Consider the following 20,159-nt stretch of genomic DNA (forward strand, 5'->3'; position numbering starts at 1 on the left):
GTTTGGGTTTGGATCCATGGCTTATCCCAAGAGTATTCGAGAAAGAATATCCTTTTTTTTTTCAATTGTGAGTGGTATTGGTTCTCCAATATGTACTAATTTAATCACTACTAAGCCTATAATTGAAAGAACATTTGGCCAGTTTGCTAGGGTTTTCGTTGATATTGATTTATCTCAAACCCTAAGATATAAATTGCTTGTGGAAAGAAAAGGTTTTGCTTTTTATGTAGACCTTGAATCATCCTCTTAATAATTATCTACTGGTTTAGACGAAATTATTTATAATTTTTTTAATTTATTTAATATGGTATATAATTATTATCTAATTTCATTCAAACACAAATATGTTACTGCATGCCAATCAATTTTGTATGAAACTAACATAGACTTTCCATTCAAACTCTATCATATTTAATTTTGAACATGTTTTATAACATTGATATTTTTTTTATTCAAAGACTTTTTAAAACATGTATAACCAAATTATTATCCCTTTCCCCACAAAAAAAAAACAATTTTTTTAATAGAGGATTATTTACCCATGCTTGACACAGACTCCATACTTGTTAATAATAATAATAACAATAACAACACTAACAGAGGAAAAGTTTTAGGAAAGGAAAATGAAAGTAGTGTTCCCGATCAGTAAACTCAAGGGACACCTACTTACTCAGAGAAAATATCAAGTTAAATTATTTTAGCATATTTAAAGCACACTGGAAAAAAAATTTGGTCCAAAGCGCACTGAAAATAATTTAAGTTTAACAAATATCGCCTATTAAATAGGTAGATTAATTCAAAAGGTGTTAACAAAATTATGGCAAAACGGCATGGCAACGTTATGATATACATGAAGTAATTGGTCAAATTGAGCTTTCTAATATCATGCATAATCAAGAGAATCAAAATTGTTGTGAGGGAATCAAGAGAAAAGTGGGAAAATGAGTAAACCATCAAATTGGTCCATGTCTTTGGACCAAATTCTCAAATTGGTCTCTGACTCTGTTAATAACTCAAAATGACCCCTGTCTTTGTCAAATGTTTTTCAGATTTGTCCTGACTCTATTAGTTGTTTTGTTTTGTCAAATGTTTTTCAGATTTGTCCTGACTCTATTAGTTGTTTTGTATTTTGAGTGTTGATGGCTTAATGTTTTTTGGATATTATTTAGTGGTTAATGGCATAATGTCTTTTGGATCTTATTTAGTGCATTAATGGCTTAAAATACAAAAAAACTAATAGAGTCAGGGAACAATTTGAGAATTTGGTACTAAGGCAAGGAACAATTTAGTGATTTACTTGGGGGAAAATAGCAAGGAAAAATTCTTGTTCAAGAAGAAACGAAAAGATACATTAATGTAGAGAAATTGCAGAGAAAATGAAGGTAGACCCGTGAGTAAACAGGATGCAAACAAGAAGAAAATGCAAGAAAGAAAGGAAGAACGCAATGGAAAAGATGTGAATCCCAATGTAGATCGTAACAAACTTCTCTCACTTGAGAGAAAAATCTAATACCATATTATCAAAGAAGAAATGAATGAAATAGATTCTCATTAATTGATCAAATGGTGCGTTACATCTTATATAGGGTTTGTGGGAGTGTGTGTGATGGTTTGAGTATCTTAGATAAGTAGGTTGAAGTGAACTTTTACAAGGTAAAGTGTTTGTGAGAGAAAAAAGATATTTGACTAAGCGAATTGCAATTCGTTAAACCAGCTTGGGTAGATTCTTTAGATGAGCTCTATAGCGCTAAGCGAAATAGGGTAGTTTACGGCATCAAACCAGCAATTCGCAAGTAACACGTGGCACATGTTGTATGGGGTTATTGGCAGAGGCCACATGGAGGGGATGGTGTTGTATTATTGAATTCCCCACGAGAAATAGATTCTTCTAAGCGAATTAATGCAGATTGAAATATTATGAATAGGTGAGTTACCTTGCGTTTTTCACACACTTTTCTTACTCCTTGCTATGCCAAAACGCTTCCAAATTCTAATCTGAATGCCCCTGAGCTATTTTTTATTATACACCGGCATCTTAACCTTAATTAAATTTTCTGAAAATTTCATTTCATTTAAATTAGAGCCTAATGTCATCTGTGGACTGATTAGCGAATAATATCAATCCAATTCATCTGTGACATAAGCATTGGGACGATTTTCTTGACACAATATCATTGAGAGACTAAATGAATAAGAAAGGAAATGTTAACTTGTATTCTTAAGGTACAAGTTAAAAAACTAAATGCAAGAATATAATAGAGTTTGTGTGTTGAATATCTAAAGAAAAATGTTATTTATCGCGAAGGATCAACAAACGAAACCATCACGGTTTGTCTTCAGCAAAACCATTATTTATTGACTTCCTTTTATACTTCTCTCCATCTTCCGTGATTTCCGCAAAATAATGATTTTTCATTGGTTTATTTTTCATTCGCGATCCATTTGCGAATTCTCTTTTTCTATGTATAGCAGCTATGATATCTAGTTGAAAGTGTTAACATTTATCTTTTTGATACAAAACATATATTTTAGTTCATTTTATTTTAAGTCCTTAACGTGTGCCCATACACAAGTTAGCATGACCATGTAAACATTCTATGATGTCTGAACATTCGAATAATCATCCATTAGAATAATATCTACCAATAATTAAGATGTTAACCATAAAATTCAGTGCATATAAGGATTACTGTGTTAAAAAGGGAGAAACCAGTGGTCCTTTACTCTCATCATTCCAATTATTATGTAAAACAAGACCTAATATAACATGCTATCTTGAAAATATATATTAGCTAGTATAAGGAATAACGTGCACCTTAAATGCCCCCAAGGAAAACCACAGTAGAACAGTGATTGTGTTGTGGACGTGGTTACATATGAAGATGAAAAAAACTCAGCTGTGAATAAATTCTTTTAAAATGATAATAAATTTAACTTTCACAATTAGTAAAGCAAAATTTATTTGACGTGTGGGATAAGACAACAAAATTCTTCACATTTATATTTAAAAAAATAGCTCTCTAGTTCAAACAGTTGTAAAATAATGTCTGTAAGCAAGATATTCAAAAGATAATGTCTGTATTATCTTGCTAACTGCTAAAACAAGGAAGAACAGACCACTGGAAATGAAGAAAATATACTAAATCCTCCAAAGAAATAGCACATCCAGTAAACCAATCTGCTAGCCTGCTATAAGGTATGGGATATGCAAACAATTCAATCTTTGGTCTTCAGAGAATCAAATCCATATAGAATAAAAGTTTGACCAACACAAAATCAGTTGTTAACTTTTAATACTTCACAAAAAAATTTAACAAAATGTAGAAACAAACATACCCTTAAACATATATTATACGACGGATATGCAATTACATTCAATTAGCACCTAAGATTACTATTTCTGTGAGCAACTGAATTCTAAGTCCTAAACCTAATGATACAGATCAAATCACAATTTCCCTCAAAAGATTCCTGCCAACAGTACCCCAAAGGGAGGGAGAGGGGATTCACACATTTGTTGCCACATCGCATACGTGAGTTACCAAAGGTATTTCAAGTCATCATCATCTTCGAGACCTAAATAGTAGACACCGATTAATGTAAGCCTGCAAATGAAAAAATTGTCCTTCAGGTTCCTTGAAAGAATTATAAACAGCAAGCCATGAAGAATGAATCTTCCAAAAATAACTTTATAAGATAATTCAGATAACAATGAAACGGCACTAATAGAAATAAGCTTCATTCATCATCATTATACTAGATGATTTAAAAATACAGACAACAAAAAGAATAATGTAAAAGGATTCAAGTCTTATATTCATTATTAGGTCAACCAAGCAGTATTTCAAATTGGCATATTTCGTTTGGATCAAACAAAGCAAGAGAGTGCGTAGAATGACACTCTTTCAATTGGGAAAAAGACATTTCATTTGGTCGAGAAAAAGCAAGTACAATTACTAAAAGTGGAATGATGTCACAATTGACAGAAGCATGACACAATTACTATATTGTAGGTATGATATTTGGAGTTATTCCATCTGATTAATTAGATTTAGAAACCCATCAGAAAATCATTATTACTTTATGTTCCGGGCCAAGCCCAATCCAACAAGAGAATGGGTAACCGTCAACAGAGTTACACATTACGGACCATGCTATGGACACGCCCTAGAGGCTAACCCAAGCAGGTCCGGTGATCCAACCAGGACCGTGTGATGAAGATCACATCATGATCTGTCTACAACTGTTAGTTAAGACAAATGTCCAGTTAGGGTGTCTCCGTCCGAGAAACATTAATCCTCGTCCTATAAATGCTAACTTACAATTCAAGTCCAGGGACACATTCAATAAAACCTCGCACTAATGGCCCTTGACTTACTTGAACATCGAAGTGTTTGTAGGCACATCACCCCCTATGTGGAGCCAACGCCGTCCTCAGTCACTCATCTGTCTCTCAGGTCGCGGATCCAGGTCCGTAACGAATCACTTTAATATTAATTTTAATTTTTTGTGTTGAATTTTATTATGCTTTCCTAAGATGGTGACACTTTGAAGGCTATAATTCATATAGAATAGCTTATGAAGTGTGTTGTATTATTACGTCATTTGGGAAATGAACCAATGAATAAAGAAAATTAATTGTCTTAGTTTTTTCTTTCTTCTTCGTTTTCAAAGCTTTTTAGTCCTTAAAGTCCTACATTTTCAATTGCCAAAGCATTAGCTTCCTAACAATTTAAGATGGGATACCACTCCCAAAAATGGAAGCGTGGTCTTTTCAATTTAATCTAGTAAAAGGAGTACAGTGGATCAAAATCTACGAGTGCGAATGCTTTTAGAAAACATTTCCAATTTTCCTTTCATCATGCCATGGATGAAAGACCCATTGAACAATTGTGACAGAACATAGATGGCCAACTAGGAAGGGTGCATTTTGTAAATACTCAAAATAGTTTTTTCGCATTTTTCAAATTTTAAGAAATATTGAATCTGTCATCCATAGTGCATTTTCAAAAACGTCTAAAATGCATTCTTCAATGCTTATTATTGCCAACGAAAATGAAAAACAGAAACCAATGGAAGTAATCAGAGGCCCTAAGTATGTAGAAACAAGTTAATAGATAGTAATATCTCAATTAAATATTACTTCAAAGGAATACGATACTGTTTATTTGCAATGTATCCATAACCTTTCTTTTCTTCTTAAATGAAGCAAAGTTTTTACCTTGCATAGTGACATTTGGAATGTGCAATTCTTATCAAATTTAGATTATATATAATGAATGTATAAATAGAGGCACACTAACATTCTCATTTGTATACTTTTATATAATATGACAAAAATTATTGCAATTTCATAACTTCATAATATCACAAAATCAAGATCACTTGCAATAACTTAACTCATTTACTTCAAACATCAATGTTGGAGAACAAAACTATTTGGGAGGAGAAAATACATAGTATTAGTAAGAGTAGGACTAATCAAGAAACATAACTTACATGAGTCTAAAACTCTTTAAAATCATGGTAGCTAAGCGAAAACGGCTGATTTTCTAATGAGATATATACAAATCTACTAGACAATAATGTAGACTGTGTTTTGAGAGGATTATTAAAGTTTCCCCGAAGTCATGGAATTCTAAAATATTATTCTCCCAGCAGCAGCAATTCTAAAAGATGGCCTCAATTAGAAAATAAAATGGACACAGTGTTAAGCATTTGTTTAAGGGTGACAAACCTGAAGATGACGACAATGAGGACTATTAAGTACAAAACAAGTTTGGCTATCCGGAATTTCTTCTCGGCACTGAGTACTCTAAACACTTCAGTAACATCAATAAGATGCTCTCGTTTCACATACCTGAGCCATTCAAATCAGAGAACTCATGACAAATAACATACAACATATTCAAAATATAAATCCTAAAAAAGGAAGTACAGAACATAAAATAATTAAACAACTCAATTTCTCATTATTGTAATTTTCTTTCTGATATTTATATCACCAAATTAATTCATCAGCATTGTTTTTGTAGTGTAGTTGGACAAGAAATTAACTTTGTCGTGATGATTGCATTATACATTCATATCATTGTACACAACTAGTAAACAAGGTTAACCACCTAATAGCACCATAAGTTCATTTCATTTACACAACTTGTAAATAAAGTTACAAATAAATAGCTCAAAAACATAAACTAGTAAAATTAATGCTAAAAAGATAAACATCACGTCTCAATACAAAGTTTAAAGAATTACATCTAATTTGTCATCGTAAAATTGACAGCTTATATGAAGAAAAGTGGGAAAAATCATCTGAGTGAAGACAGGGATCAGGAAGTGTGCCCCTGCAGGACCAGGGTTTTCAGTGTTGATAAAACGAGAGGTCTCTAATACATTATGGATAGTTTTCCAATTTGTAGGATTAAGTTCCTTCGCCCTAAGCTGATCTAGTATTTTATGTCAAAAAAACAGATTCTGAACTGGAGCGCTTTTATGGCTCTATCATCAAGGTAGCCTAGTACCCACTCAACCTAGCTTTCCATACAGCACTTCTACCCACTTTTTATAATTATTAATTAATTAGTAAAAACTGTGGCAAATTTCATGCGAGCAATGCATTTTTGAAAAACAGACAATAACTCGTTCTGCCATAAATTATAAACCTTCTAAACCATTTCAACATGTACAAATTGATGACCATACAAGGGCTTGCTGCTGGGTACCTCTAATGAATGATAAGTTTTCCAAAATTTCCAAAACTTCTATATTTTTTTAAAGCCTTCCAAACTCCAACTTAGATGTTCACGACTAACAACGAAGGGAGTATCTCTCAAATCCTTTAACTATACCTCTCATCCAAAGCGAATGTTCACCAAACTTCTAACACATATACTCCACAGGAAAATGGGAAGCAGAAAGAGAAAACTATCACCTTCTTGAAACTAGAATCGAAATTATGTTTCTAGCTCTATCCCCAATGCATAGATTGCCCTCCAAAGTTATAGACATCGAAACCCTCCTTAATGTTTACTCATGCAGTACTATCCTACTATTTGAACTCCTTAATTCCAAAATTCAACTTTCATTTTTAAACAAACTGCTTTTAAGTCAAAACATGACCTATGGTCTCCCACAAGTTGCATTTGTAGCATACTCACTCACAGTCACATGCCAAACAAGAATGCAGATTTTATTCACCCCCTGTAGTCAATGCTGATGCGCAAATTCCAGGACAACATTCTGTTTTGACAGTACATATCTTCAGGAGGAGATGAATATGAGGAAATATAGGTATTGTAATTGGGAGACTGAACAACATTCTCCTGCTATCTGAAACACATAACAGTCTAAACTGTTAAGCTTATAATTTTGTGAATTCTCCTCCATCTCCCAATCTGAGACTGAACCTTGAATCTAATCTACCTCAGGAAACCGATCCATGGGAGAGACAAGTCCAATGATGTTCTTTCACTAAACACAGAATAGAAAACTTAAATGGAACATTTGTGACATGACTAGCACTAACTGATTTGTAATAATGACAACGACAACTATATTTTGTAGAGATAGAGACAGCATAACCCGAGACATATGCAGATTTGGATATCTCTACTGCCTCTTTAAAGGAACAAAGAGCGTGATCACAACATCGCATTTCTAATTATCTTAACAAATGCCAACCTATCATCATATTCAAGGCATTTGTGACTAATGTTGATAAGGCTGAAAATTCCTAAGAATATGTTGATGGTGAGTGAGTGAGTGGGAGCTCCTCGAGGAAGTAATACAAGGGATATTGTTGACCTATCTGACAGGAAGAAAGGAATGCAATGCAAAGAATTTCACAATCCAGCACAAGCAGATGGCGGCATAGAGAAGTTCAAATCTGGATCAATTTTATGAGAGCTTGGATGAAAAAGGAAATGACGGGAGGAGTACATAAGCTGAGAAAATCTCTCTCTCTACGGCTTGTAGAATCCTTTCTAACAGCCTATGCTAATGACATTATCATAACCATAAGTGACTTGTTTGAGATCGCACGACTAAACCTAACATTTCATCAAATTAACTCCTCAAAGACTACTTGTTTGGATAAATAGCTTAATTAAGCATTTATCATATATAAGTACAAACAATTTCCATAACAAACGAGAAAATAGAATTAAACAATTTATGGACATGTCATTAGTTGTTTACATAAGCTTTGCAAAACAGTCTCACAAGTACTTATGTAAGTACATAATGAAGCACGAATACGGACACGACACGGACACTGACACTGACACTAACACACCGACACAGCTAATAATTTGAAAAAAATCACATAATTTAGTGTAATTAGAAGTGTCGGTGTTGTGTCGGTACCAGGACACGACACGTGTCTGACACCGGGACACGCCTAATCCGAGGAGTGTCCGTGCCGATCCAAACAGACCCTAAAAACGAAGACATCGGGACATAACAATAGCTTTACTTACAGCATGGCATGATAGCAAGTAACAGGAACATTGAGCAAAAACATCAACCAATGACCAGTGAGGAGACAGAGTGCACATAACACTCCTTGCCCAATGAACTCAGGTAGAATGAAATAGTTAATCCGAGATGAAGCTTCAAATGGGTTGATATAGTCACTTTCCAAGTCAGATAAAATCAACACCTTAAACCCCCAAAAAAGTAAAAAAAAAAAATTAGTAATAAATTAATAAAAAATTAACGCTTAATAAAGGGAAAAAAAAGGGTGAGAAGTAGAAAGTGAAAAGAAAAAACCTGGTAGAAATTAGAAGCGAGAAGAGCAATGTTGGTAGGGAAACAAATCACAAGCCAAAAGAAGAGGTTCCAACCCATTTAAAGAAAAAAGGAAGTGGAAGTAGGGTTTTTGAATATTGGATGAGAGAGAGAGAGAGAGAGAGAGAGAGAGAGAGAGGCAGCAGAGTAAAGGCGAGTTTAGTTCAGTTCCATGTCTTGACTTACACATGCATGAATCACTTTTCTTATATACAAATTACAAAAGGAATTATATTATTTTTGGGTGCTTCTTTTTTCACCTCCTCACTTTTTCAGCATCCTCCAAAATTCTCAAAACTCAAAAGAGAAATAGTAATCCCTCCGTTTTAAAATGAGTGTCGTTTTAGGTGTTTACACACATATTAAGAAATGCAATGATTAAGAGAAAGAGAATGGTTATTTTACCAAATTATCCTTATTAACTATTGGTTAATTTTAAAAGTAATACTTTGGAAGTAGTGTGCAGAGTATTAATTGGAGGGTACAATTGAAAAGAAAAAGTTATTATTGCATTGGAAACTGAAAGCGACACTCATTTTGAAACAAATTTTTTTTGCTAAAGCGACACTCATTTTAAAACGGAGGGAGTAATATTTATAGGACCCTCAAAAAAATTCTCCCCATTGGGGATACTATTATGTTTTAAATAGTTCCAATGGAGATGGTCTAACTTTCTCTTTCATATTTATCCTTTTTTTTATGTAAAATTATGGTTATCTCAAAAGTTGTTAATCAAATGATTGTTCAAATAACATAACTCTTTACAAAATACTCTCATTTTGATTATTTAATCTGAAAGTGAGTCACCACATAACATAACATGTGTTAATTACTTAATACCTTTTGTTAAGCAAATTGAGGAATCATGGTTGATTTAAACATGTCTCGAAATAAATTATAATATTTAACAGAAGCATATGAAACAACATAGATTAAACATAAATTAAAAGAGTAGCACCAATATTCAAAGGTTACAGCAAGATTTTTAATTTTTTTTGACATAAAAGTTTACAACAAGATATTCATACATAAATTATTCAAATGCTACATCAAATCATAAAACTACTAGGTAGCAGGGCCACCTCTACCAACCCTCCGCCTCTTGCGATAAATCATCCATCTCCGAACCTCATTCAGAATATTCTCCAAACATAGCCATATCGAACTTCCCCTCTCCACCACCATCGCCTATTATCCTTTAGACATGATCTTTGATGCGCCTTAGTTGTGCGCTTATGTTTAGTTGTTGGTGGTCTCCCTGCTCCTCGACAGCAACATCCTCAAGAGCCTCCTACTCAGGTGGCCTCAAAGTATGTACATCCTCCAATGTTAGTATGATATATGTATATAAAATGGTAAAATATCATCTCATGCATCTAATTGTTGTATTTATACCTGTCACGAAAACCTGAACCAAGTCGTGACTAGACATCACATGATCTAGATATTGTACGTAACATTGAGACACTTGTTGGATTGTCATAGGAGAAGTAGACTCATGTTGATGTTTAGGAATGGTCTGCATATATTCAAACTGAGTCATCGTCAGTAGATGTTGATTCGCTCGAACGGGCATGTCTGGCGGTGTTGGGCATACATGTAGAAGACATTGTTAGTAGCTATGATGCGATCTTATTGGATTTATGACAACATGATCTTATTGGAGAAAACGTCATGGTACGTGGGTGTGAATCCACACTATAATTAGTCTGATAATCCCTTCCCTTAACTCCCTCAAAATGCTGAAATATTGAAGCCTGCATCAACATCAAAATATACTAATTAGTATACAACATATTAAAAAAAAATATAAGTTGAAGAATTTTACTTCTCCGTCAAACATGTGCTTGACCACGTGATGATGATATTGGGTGAGCACATAGATGTCATATGGGCCACCGGGATAGGAATCCAGCAATTGTGGCTCCTCCTCCACGAGTTGCAGCTGCACATCATCCTCGACATTCGCCTCCTCCTCATTATGGTCTGGAACATCCTCTTCCTTGTAACGGTTATTGTGTTGGGGTTGGAGCTCAGGCTTGTAAACCTGAGATTGTCCAGATCCATCAGTAGTACGACCTCTACCCCTACCACTTCTCACTCGGCCAAAAGTTTTCTAATAGAGGAGCAATGGAAATTGAGCGCATAAGCTTTGCCAAAAGTTCAAATTAGTGGCCTCTTCTTTTTCTGATTTTCTTCTATAACACTAAGCCTCTTTTTTTAAAAGAGCCTAATGGAAAATGTGTTTGGCCACGCTTCTTCATTAAATGAGAAGAGAAGCTCATATAAAGTTGGGCAAAACATAGTCTTAGTACTTACAAGTTACTAGTTATCTTAATATTAGACTTTTTGGTTCCCTGTTTTAGGCATCTTTTGACAAGTGTCAATCTATCACATCAACTACAAAGAATCAGCAATCTAAAAGATTCTTTTTTCATACTACTTATAGCCTTTTTTTGTAAAGACAACATACTCCTAAAAAATAATCTAATTGGACTCTCATACATTAAATGGCTCAGCCCAATATGAATTGATGGCCCAACTTATTTTTCTACAGCTAGCATTCATCAACCACACCAATTGCCAAAAGAAAATTACTCAACTTAGATACATTTGACCTAAGCAGACTTCATCTCCTTCCTAGCTTCTATTATAGTGAAATACTTTCACGAATCTTTACCTTTACCACCAAATGCAGAGAATTAATTGCTTTTCAGTTGACAAACATGGATTGAAGAGATTTAATTCTTCAATTAATATAATCAATTCACATAACCCCATTAAATTACCCTTTTCATTTCAATTCCTGGATTCCTTTTTTTCTCAAATCCATTGACCTTTGTAACCTTCCATTCACGTCAAATGCTTTTCAGTTGACAAACATGGATTGAAGAGATTTAATTCTTCAATTAATATAATCAATTCACATAACCCCATTAAATTACCCTTTTCATTTCAATTTCTGGATTCCTTCTCTGCTGCTACTCGATTGACCCTCTGAGACCTTCCATTCATGTCAATGAAAACACAGCTGAGAGAGACCACATTTATCTTCCCGCCCATGTAAGTCTTGGATTCAAATTTCAATTCAAATTTCGTTTTCCCCCTTTCTGTAGTTTTAGGGTTCTATAAATTGATAGATGTAGAACTCAAATCTTCACCCTAACTTCAGAAACTTTTCAGAAACCTCTCTCTTATTTTTATATTTTTAAAAATCTTATTTGTTTCAAAAACAATTTTCACTTTCAGTTTAATTTTGCAATGGCACATAAATTTCAAAACATCTCTGAGATAAACTCTTCTAAATCATCTTGGTGTTTAAGAGCAAAAGTTCTGAGGTTGTGGGCTGTTAGGGACTTTAACAGAAACAATTTACCATTTTCTGTTGAAATGGTGCTCATGGATTCTGAGGTTAACATTTTTATTACATATATCATTTTTTTTTTCCTTTACTTATTTTCTTTACTTAAACTCAAGCTTCAGTTTATTATTTTTGAATTTAAATTACAAGTTTTAATCTTAACAAAACATGATGTAAAAGAATTGTAAACTACTTTAAAAAATGATACTACATTTATATGAAGTTATGATACTATGACATGATACAAAATATATTAGTGTTGTGAAATATTTTAAAAAATTAAACTTTAAATTAGTTACTAGCAAGGATATTGACAAGGTTATATCTGCTGAGATTCCTCATCCAAATCTATATCCAAATTTGCATAATACTGTTGCATCATTCATGATGCACGGACCTTGCGGGGATGCCAAAAAGAACTCGCCATGCATGAAAGGACGTAGATGTACCAAATATTTTCCAAAGAAACATCAATCATCTACCTATATAGATGAAGATGGTTATCCTTCTTATAAAAGGCGTGATACTGGTGTTGTTGTTAGTAAAGGAGGAGTCAAGCTAGATAACAGGAGTGTAGTTCCATACAATCCTTACTTACTTATGAGGTATAAGGCACATGTTAATGTTGAATATTGCAATAAGTCAAATGCCATCAAGTACTTATTCAAATATGTCAACAAAGGCCCTGATCGATCACACATTAAAATCACCAATGGCTTCTCCATTTCACATCAAAAACAACCAATTGATGAAATCAAACGTTATTATGATTGTAGGTATTTGTCCCCCCTCTGAGGCAGCTTGGAGGATTTATGCATTTGATATTCATCAAAAGTTTCCGGCTGTTATTAGATTAGGTGTTCATTTAGAAAATCAACAGTCAATTAACTTTAAAGAGAATCAAAATCTCCAAAGAGTTGTTGATTACCATGAAATGGCACCAACAATGTTTCTTGCTTGGTTTAGAGCAAATCAGATTTATGAAGAGAGCCGTGAATTAACATATGCAAAATTTCCATCAAAGTTTGATTTGGCTGACAAAAGAAGGTGGCAACCAAGGAAGCAAGGTTATAGTATTGGCAGGCTTACGTATGTTCCAGTTGGGGCTGGGGAATTGTATTACAGAGGATATTGTTAACAAAGCAAAGAGGTTGCACTGGATATGACTGTATTAAAACAGTTGATGGCAAGGTCTTGCCAACTTTCCAAGATGCATGTTCTGCCTTATGTATGTTACAAGATGATAAAGAATTCATCGATGCAATTTTAGAAACAAGCATTGTAGGCAGTGGTTTTCAAATGCGATTGTTATTTGTTAGATTGTTGATCATGTATACAATGACCAAGCCATTAACAGTATGGAATTCAACTTGGCATTTGTTGTCTGAGGGAATCTTATATCATAGAAGAAAGGCACTTAATATTCCAGGTTTGTGTTTAATTATATTTTATTTTTCCATGGATACCGAAAGGACAAATACTTCTAATTTTTGCTAACTTTTTCCACTGAATGTAGGATTACAAATTCCAGAAGATGAATTGAAAAATCTTTGCCTCATTGAACTTGATAATCTATTGATGGCCAATGGAAGGTCATTGAAAGATTACAAATTTATGCCTCCTGCTATACATTCTGATGTTCTAGCCTATGAGAACAAACTCATAGCAGATGAGCTCAGTTATGATAAAGTAGAGTTAGCTGCATTACATGCAAAATTAATCAGTATGTTGACAGAGGAGCAGCATAATGTTTATCAGGATATCATGAATTCAGTTTTATGTGGTGATGGTCAGTTTTATTTTTTGTATGGATATGGCGGCACAGGGAAGACATTCTTATGGAAAACATTATCTGCTGCTATTAGGTCTCAAGGCAAGATTGTTCTTGATGTAGCCTCAAGTGGGATTGCCTCTTTGCTGTTACCAAATGGTAAAACAGCTCATTCAACCTTTTCCATTCCGTTGGTGGTAAATCAGAAATCTACATGCAACATCACACAACAGTGTCCTAGAGCTAAACTTCTGAGGGAAACCAGTTTATTCATATGGGATGAAGCTCCAATGATGAACAAATTTTGTTTCGAAGCATTTGATAGAACCATGAGAGATATTATGAGGGTTGAAGATGAGGAAAACTTGAAGAAACCATTTGTCAGCAAAGTGGTTGTTTTGGGTGGGGACTTTAGACAAATTCTACATGTGGTCAGAAACGGATCAAGAGGGGACATCATTAAGGCGACAGTTAGCTCTTCTAAAATATGGAGGACTGTCAAGGTACTCAAATTGACACAAAACAAGAGGTTGAAAGGTGATGCAACCAATCAGACATATGAAGAGATTAAACAATTTGCTGATTGGATTTTGAATATTGGTGACGGAGTTGAGCAGGCAGATGAGAATGGTGAGGTAGAAATACAAATTCCAAAAGATTTGTGCATTCTTGAAGGTACAAACCCTCTACTTGACTTAATTGATTTTGTGTATCCAAACATTGCTGAAAATATACAAAATGCAAATTTTTTTGAAGACCAAGCAGTCCTTGCACCTACTTTGGAAGTTGTCGAGCAAGTAAATGATTTTGTATTGTCATTGATTCCTGGGGATTCAAGAGAGTATTTAAGTGCAGATACACCATGCAAGTCAGATGAAGATTATGATGTTCAGGGTGACTGGTTTACCACAGAGTTTTTAAATGATATAAAATGTTCTGGTATACCACATCATCGATTGACATTAAAGGTTGGAGTTCCTATCATGCTTTTAAGGAATATTGATCAGGCTAACGGTCTTTGCAATGGTACAAGGTTGCAAGTAAAGGATTTGGGAAAAAATATTATAACAGCAACTGTGATAACTGGAAAAAATAGTGGAGACACCATCTTTATCCCAAGGATGGACTTGGTACCTACAGATTCCAGTTTTCCGTTCAAGTTTCAAAGAAGACAATTCCCCATTTGCTTGTGTTTTGCAATGACAATTAACAAAAGTCAAGGTCAATCGCTTTCTAAAGTTGGATTGTATTTACCTCGACCGGTATTTACACATGGTCAACTTCACGTGGCAATTTCTAGAGTTACAACTAGAAAAGGTTTGAAGATGTTAATATTGGATGAAGATGGTAATCCTGTGAGTTCTACTACTAATGTTGTCTATCCTGAAGTCTTTCACAATTTATAAATGATATCCAAATTTCATTGTTCATCGAAAACAGGTACGGTTTCAACATAATAATTTTACTCCATTATACAATTGATAATGTATTTTTTTTTAGAACTACAATTGATTATGTTATATTTATGTATTTACGTTATTATATTTCCTCATTGACAGTATGCTGGAGCAATGTTCTATTAACCAAGGTTTGAATTAGGATTTCTATCGGTATTGGAGCTTTTTGTGTTGCTGCACCAATGAGGCCATTATTTCTTCCATGTATTAAACTATTTAGTATTTGTAGTGATTGTCTGTTATCTACACATTTTGGATACAACATTTTTATTTTGTAATATGATTTTCATTTATGAATATTAATGGTATTTGTATGGCCTAATATATCGTGCAAATGTTGGTCTATATTATTTATGAAATATCATTAAAATATGAGTTATCACAATATGTATTACAAACTAGCTGTAACATTAAAAAAAATGTATTACAAACACGTATTTCTCCCCGTGCGTTGCACGGGTGTAAATACTAGTTAAAAAGACAAACAAGAGAAAAGACAAAACACATACATGAGTGATTTGGAGAAAGGACAAAAATGAGGTGAAATTTAATATTTCTGATAAAAATATCATTTAGAAGCTTAATGGATCATTTTGAGACCTATAAAATTTAATAGAGAAGCATTTTATAGTACTGTCGTGCAATTGTAACGAAAACAGTGTCGTACATTTTAGTATTTTCCTTAAAAAAAATAGAAATTGCTCCGAACCCATAAGTTAAAGAAAATAAAGATCGACGAGGGTAAAAAGACTTATATAGAAGAGAGTAAAAATAACACAGTAACTTCTATAAATGCGTAAAGAAGAGCTATATTATGAAGTCTAACTATTACAACGATTTGTTTCATAATTTAACATGATACTATGAAGTCTAACTATTACAACGATTTGTTTCATAATTTAACATGATACTAGTACCATATTAAAGCACGGTTGAGTCAAATGGCAAAAATCTTGGCTCCCTTTACCTAAAGAGTAAAAAGCAATAATCTAACTAACAATGGACAAAGGTATTTTTGATGTCCTACATAATCTCTCATGTTACAGGCTTCTCTTTTGTTCCTCCATAATACCAAGAATTCAATTCCTATCTGCAAAACAATATCTTCACTGCTACGATATATCAAAGTCTTGACAAAATCTATTGCTGCCACCATTTCAGGACATCTGCACGACAAGGTACTCATTCGTTGACGGAAAGGAAAGTAAAAAATTCACAATTATGTATAATGTATTAATGTGTAAACAATTAAACTCACACAAGCTAAAAGAAATAGTCTCTGATTACATCTACATCAAGTATTTTTCAACCTAAATGAGAACAGCATACAAATATAAACTTAAATGTATTTTAAAGCTCAGAGTACCAGACCCAAAAGTGCAACACAATTGCAACTGGACTTACCTCCACAAACAATAAGAGGAAATTACCAGAGGAAGGAACAAAATGTGCTCAGAAATAGAACGCAGAAACACAAAGGACTGTCGGTAAACCCAAGAAGAAGAGGGAGAAACTAGGGTTTTATTTATAGTTGATATGTTAGCTCTGAGCCCAATACATATTTATATGATTTACAAGAGCATAAGAGGTAGCTGTTGATAAAAAATCACAAAATAGGAAACCAATAAGGGAAATTTAGCATAAAAACCTACAAAAAATATCATAGTAAACTGTGTTCATACGAAATGGTCAAAACCAACATGTGATCTATTGACACATCATGCCTAGTTCAGGAATAGTCTTGGACTCTAGGAAAATATTTCTTCTCACTTCTGATTTCAAATTTATTTTTTAACTCGTTTAGAATCTTAGGATCCCATAAAAAACCAAGAGTGCATTTCATCAATTAGCCCTCGTCATCGTCATGGCCATAATAATCCTCTTTCATAAGGTTTTGCCCCTTAGTTGTCTAAAATTATGTCCTCCTGATTTGATTTGTGTGTAAATTTGTGGGTGGATATATAGGAGTGTGTCCTGAACACTTTGATCCTCATATTCTGGACAAAAGGAAAGGCAAACCTTGGTTGGAGGAGTATAGTCTTTACCAAAAAGGATACATAGCTGTTGAATGCTGAGGTGAAAGGCACGAGGGCCCGTCTTCTCATAGCTGTCATAACCATTTTAACGGTTAGTTTGTTATAACTGTTAAATATAGTTAGGTAGTTAGTCATGTTTTAGTTAGAGAGTTGAGTTGCTCTATATATATGTGATAAACAACTCATTGTAATCTCAGATATTGTGAATAAACTTTCTCTTTCAATTCAGTTAGTATTGGTTCATAGTAGTCTTCTATGCTAATTCTCTAATACATGGAGAATCAAATTCACCCTTTTACAATTGACCTGAGTAGGGAGGTTACAAATTGTATTATCTCCTAGGTTTCTGAAACCTGAGTTCATATCCCCTTCAGTTTCATTTATATGAAGATGTCATTTCGAATTAAATTTTCATCAGATGGACGCTGGAAAAAGTTCAAAATAAGTCTCTTATGCATTAAGATGAAAAATCAAAATAGGGGAAAACAGTAAAGTTTAGGAAACATAACTCCCAGGGCTACTTCATCTCACTAACCAATGGAGCATAAAATATAAAATGGGTCATGGGTGCATCAACAAGACCAACTGATAGCACTTCACGTATATCGAATACACACAGCATATCGACTATTAATAATGACATACTTCCTACTTATGAACTGTCTCATTTTCGCCTTTACTTGTTCTATCAGCTTTGAATAGTTGAGTACTTGAATAGTTCGGAGACACACCCACTCTATATTCTTCAAGTAGTAAACAACACACACACCCACACACCAGCTGAACTTGTTCGTGCACCCATAATTCCACTTAACTTTCAATATTCAGAGTCATTTACACTAAAATCAACGATTTAAACTCAAAGATTGTTGATCATAGTAACAATTAATGTTTATGATTCTCTCCTTAATTAATTACACATTACACTGATATAAAAACAGGAAAAGTGCACTTCCCCTTTGTAGCACCAACACTTCTGATCGAATGCATGTTCGATGTCTTACACGTGTCTGTATCCATCATTTTCTTAAATTTGTGTCACTATCGTGCCCTGTGTCCATGTCAGTGTTTCATAACTTATCCCTAATTTTGTCTGTGTAATCCAATAGACGTGTACAATAAATCAAAAAAGAGACACACAGTTGCAATAAAAAAATCGCATATATCAAACCAAATTGAAAACCAGAGGATACAAATTTTATATCAATAAACACTACAACTAATTGCAAGTGATTGAAAATATTCGTAAGAAATTGTGAAAGACCTGAAACTTAAGCAACGGTAACAGGTTGTTGCCTGGATGGCTGAAGACCCTTGTTAGAATCGCCAGTAAAATCTTCCATGTTATAGATGACAGTTATGTAGAGGGAGCAGCTAGGGCAACGAGCTATCTCCTCACCAAGTTTGAGATCTTCCTTGGTGATCTGGAACAGGTCCCCACATGGACACGGATACGTGTATGACTGTAATTCTTCGTTCCACTCCATGTCTTCTATCTCCACATCGTCGTAAGACATTGTTTCGTTGTGGCTTTAACTGCACTAGGTCTCTACGCACAAAAATAAACAAGAAGAAAAGTCAAGTTCTTGTTGAGAAAAATAACAATAGGGTAAAGCTCTGATAATTTGCAATTTGGGAAAATTAAAATAGCTAAGTTCATGTTTAGTAGTGTGGTACATATGTTAGAATCATAGTGAACCACCGTGATTTTGTTTGTGGCTTTTGCAAAATCACAGTGACCCTTGCAAGGGGGTCTAGACATTTGATATACGTATGGCTAAAATTTCAAAGTAACAATGATGAAAACTATACAAAAAATAAGAAATAACATTGTGCAATACAATTACAATAAAAATCATCTACTATTCGATTGTTGAAAATGAGCTAAAACAACATCATCGCTATTTGTCAAAAGAACATCTATTTCTATACAAGTTACAAGACAGTCATTTAGCCATTGATCATCGATTTAGTTTGGCAAGGGCAAAGCCAACTTCAAAAGCATATAAACTATATAATAATCAATTCCTTAAATTTCCAAACTTGTGAGTTATTCTCTATAACAATGAGCTTATTCTATTCTTGGTTCTTTAGTGTTCACAATCAATTCCATAAAACATCAAAAGTCTTACAACTGTGAATTAATCAGAGGCATAAACAGCAACGTGTAAAAATAAAATTAGAACAGAAGCCACAAAAATAATACTGATAAGCCAAAAACAGCATGAACAAAAAAAACTCTACAAACCCAAATTAAATCCTTCGAAATTTACCTTGTATGATGAAGCTGAACACAGCAACAGAAGAAAGAGGGCCGCAAGAACGCGGCGACGGATTGATGGGAAGGGCGGCAGAAAATGAATGACACCCGATTCTGTTTTTTCTTTTTTTTTTGGATTAAATAAGTTTTAATTTCTCAAACAAAATACTTCATCTCTCCCTTTCACAATGAGTGTCATTTAAGATTTTGGCACACATATTAAAAAATGGAATTAAATAATCATTAGACATAACATTTTTATTAAACTGTCCTTATTTTATAAGAAAAAGACAAACTTAAAGTTGCATTTGTGAGAGAAAAGTTGAAGTATTTATTGAGGGTAAAGTTGGAAAAAAAAATTAAAGTTGAATTGGAAATGTAAAATAACATTCATTTTGAAACAATTTTTTTAGCTAAAGTGACACTCATTTCAAAACGGAGGAAATATTTTTCTTTTTACAAATGGTTTGGGGTTTTTTAAGTA

At 33.7% G+C, this 20,159-nt stretch overlaps 2 protein-coding genes and 1 pseudogene across 2 annotated transcripts; 1 reads left to right on the forward strand and 2 right to left on the reverse strand.

Annotated features, from left to right (window-relative positions):
- Positions 1-3,222: 3,222 nt before the first annotated feature.
- LOC146955135 (protein cornichon homolog 1-like) lies at positions 3,223-9,072 on the reverse strand. The gene is made up of 4 exons (XM_085720245.1): positions 8,773-9,072; positions 8,481-8,662; positions 5,738-5,860; positions 3,223-3,605 (listed from the first exon to the last, which is right to left on the reverse strand). Exons 1-4 carry the CDS (start codon positions 8,848-8,850, stop codon positions 3,539-3,541), a joined length of 450 nt encoding a protein of 149 aa, XP_085576371.1. The 5' UTR covers positions 8,851-9,072; the 3' UTR covers positions 3,223-3,538.
- A 1,608-nt stretch (positions 9,073-10,680) lies between these two features.
- Positions 10,681-15,562, forward strand: LOC146955136 (uncharacterized; annotated as a pseudogene).
- Positions 15,563-16,432: 870 nt separating this feature from the next.
- Positions 16,433-19,821, reverse strand: LOC146955137 (diphthamide biosynthesis protein 3-like). Its single transcript, XM_085720248.1, has 3 exons — positions 19,689-19,821; positions 18,680-18,962; positions 16,433-16,545 (listed from the first exon to the last, which is right to left on the reverse strand). Exon 2 carries the CDS (start codon positions 18,930-18,932, stop codon positions 18,687-18,689), a length of 246 nt encoding a protein of 81 aa, XP_085576374.1. The 5' UTR covers positions 18,933-18,962; positions 19,689-19,821; the 3' UTR covers positions 16,433-16,545; positions 18,680-18,686.
- Positions 19,822-20,159: the final 338 nt, after the last annotated feature.

Source organism: Medicago sativa, chromosome 1, assembly GCF_051527215.1.
Source record: "Medicago sativa cultivar Bolivia chromosome 1, Bolivia_mono, whole genome shotgun sequence".
NCBI classification, from domain to species: Eukaryota; Viridiplantae; Streptophyta; class Magnoliopsida; order Fabales; family Fabaceae; genus Medicago; species Medicago sativa.

Excerpts from the sequence above, each read along its gene's own strand:
- LOC146955135 (XM_085720245.1), bottom strand. The coding sequence starts at position 8,850 with ATGGGTTGGAACCTCTTCTTTTGGCTTGTGATTTGTTTCCCTACCAAC. Across the intron at positions 8,663-8,772 it reads TCGCTTCTAATTTCTACCAG|GTGTTGATTTTATCTGACTT; the intron begins GTTTTTTCTTTT and ends TGGGGGTTTAAG. Across the intron at positions 5,861-8,480 it reads ACTTGCTATCATGCCATGCT|GTATGTGAAACGAGAGCATC; the intron begins GTAAGTAAAGCT and ends TGAATGGCTCAG.
- LOC146955137 (XM_085720248.1), bottom strand. The coding sequence starts at position 18,932 with ATGTCTTACGACGATGTGGAGATAGAAGACATGGAGTGGAACGAAGAA.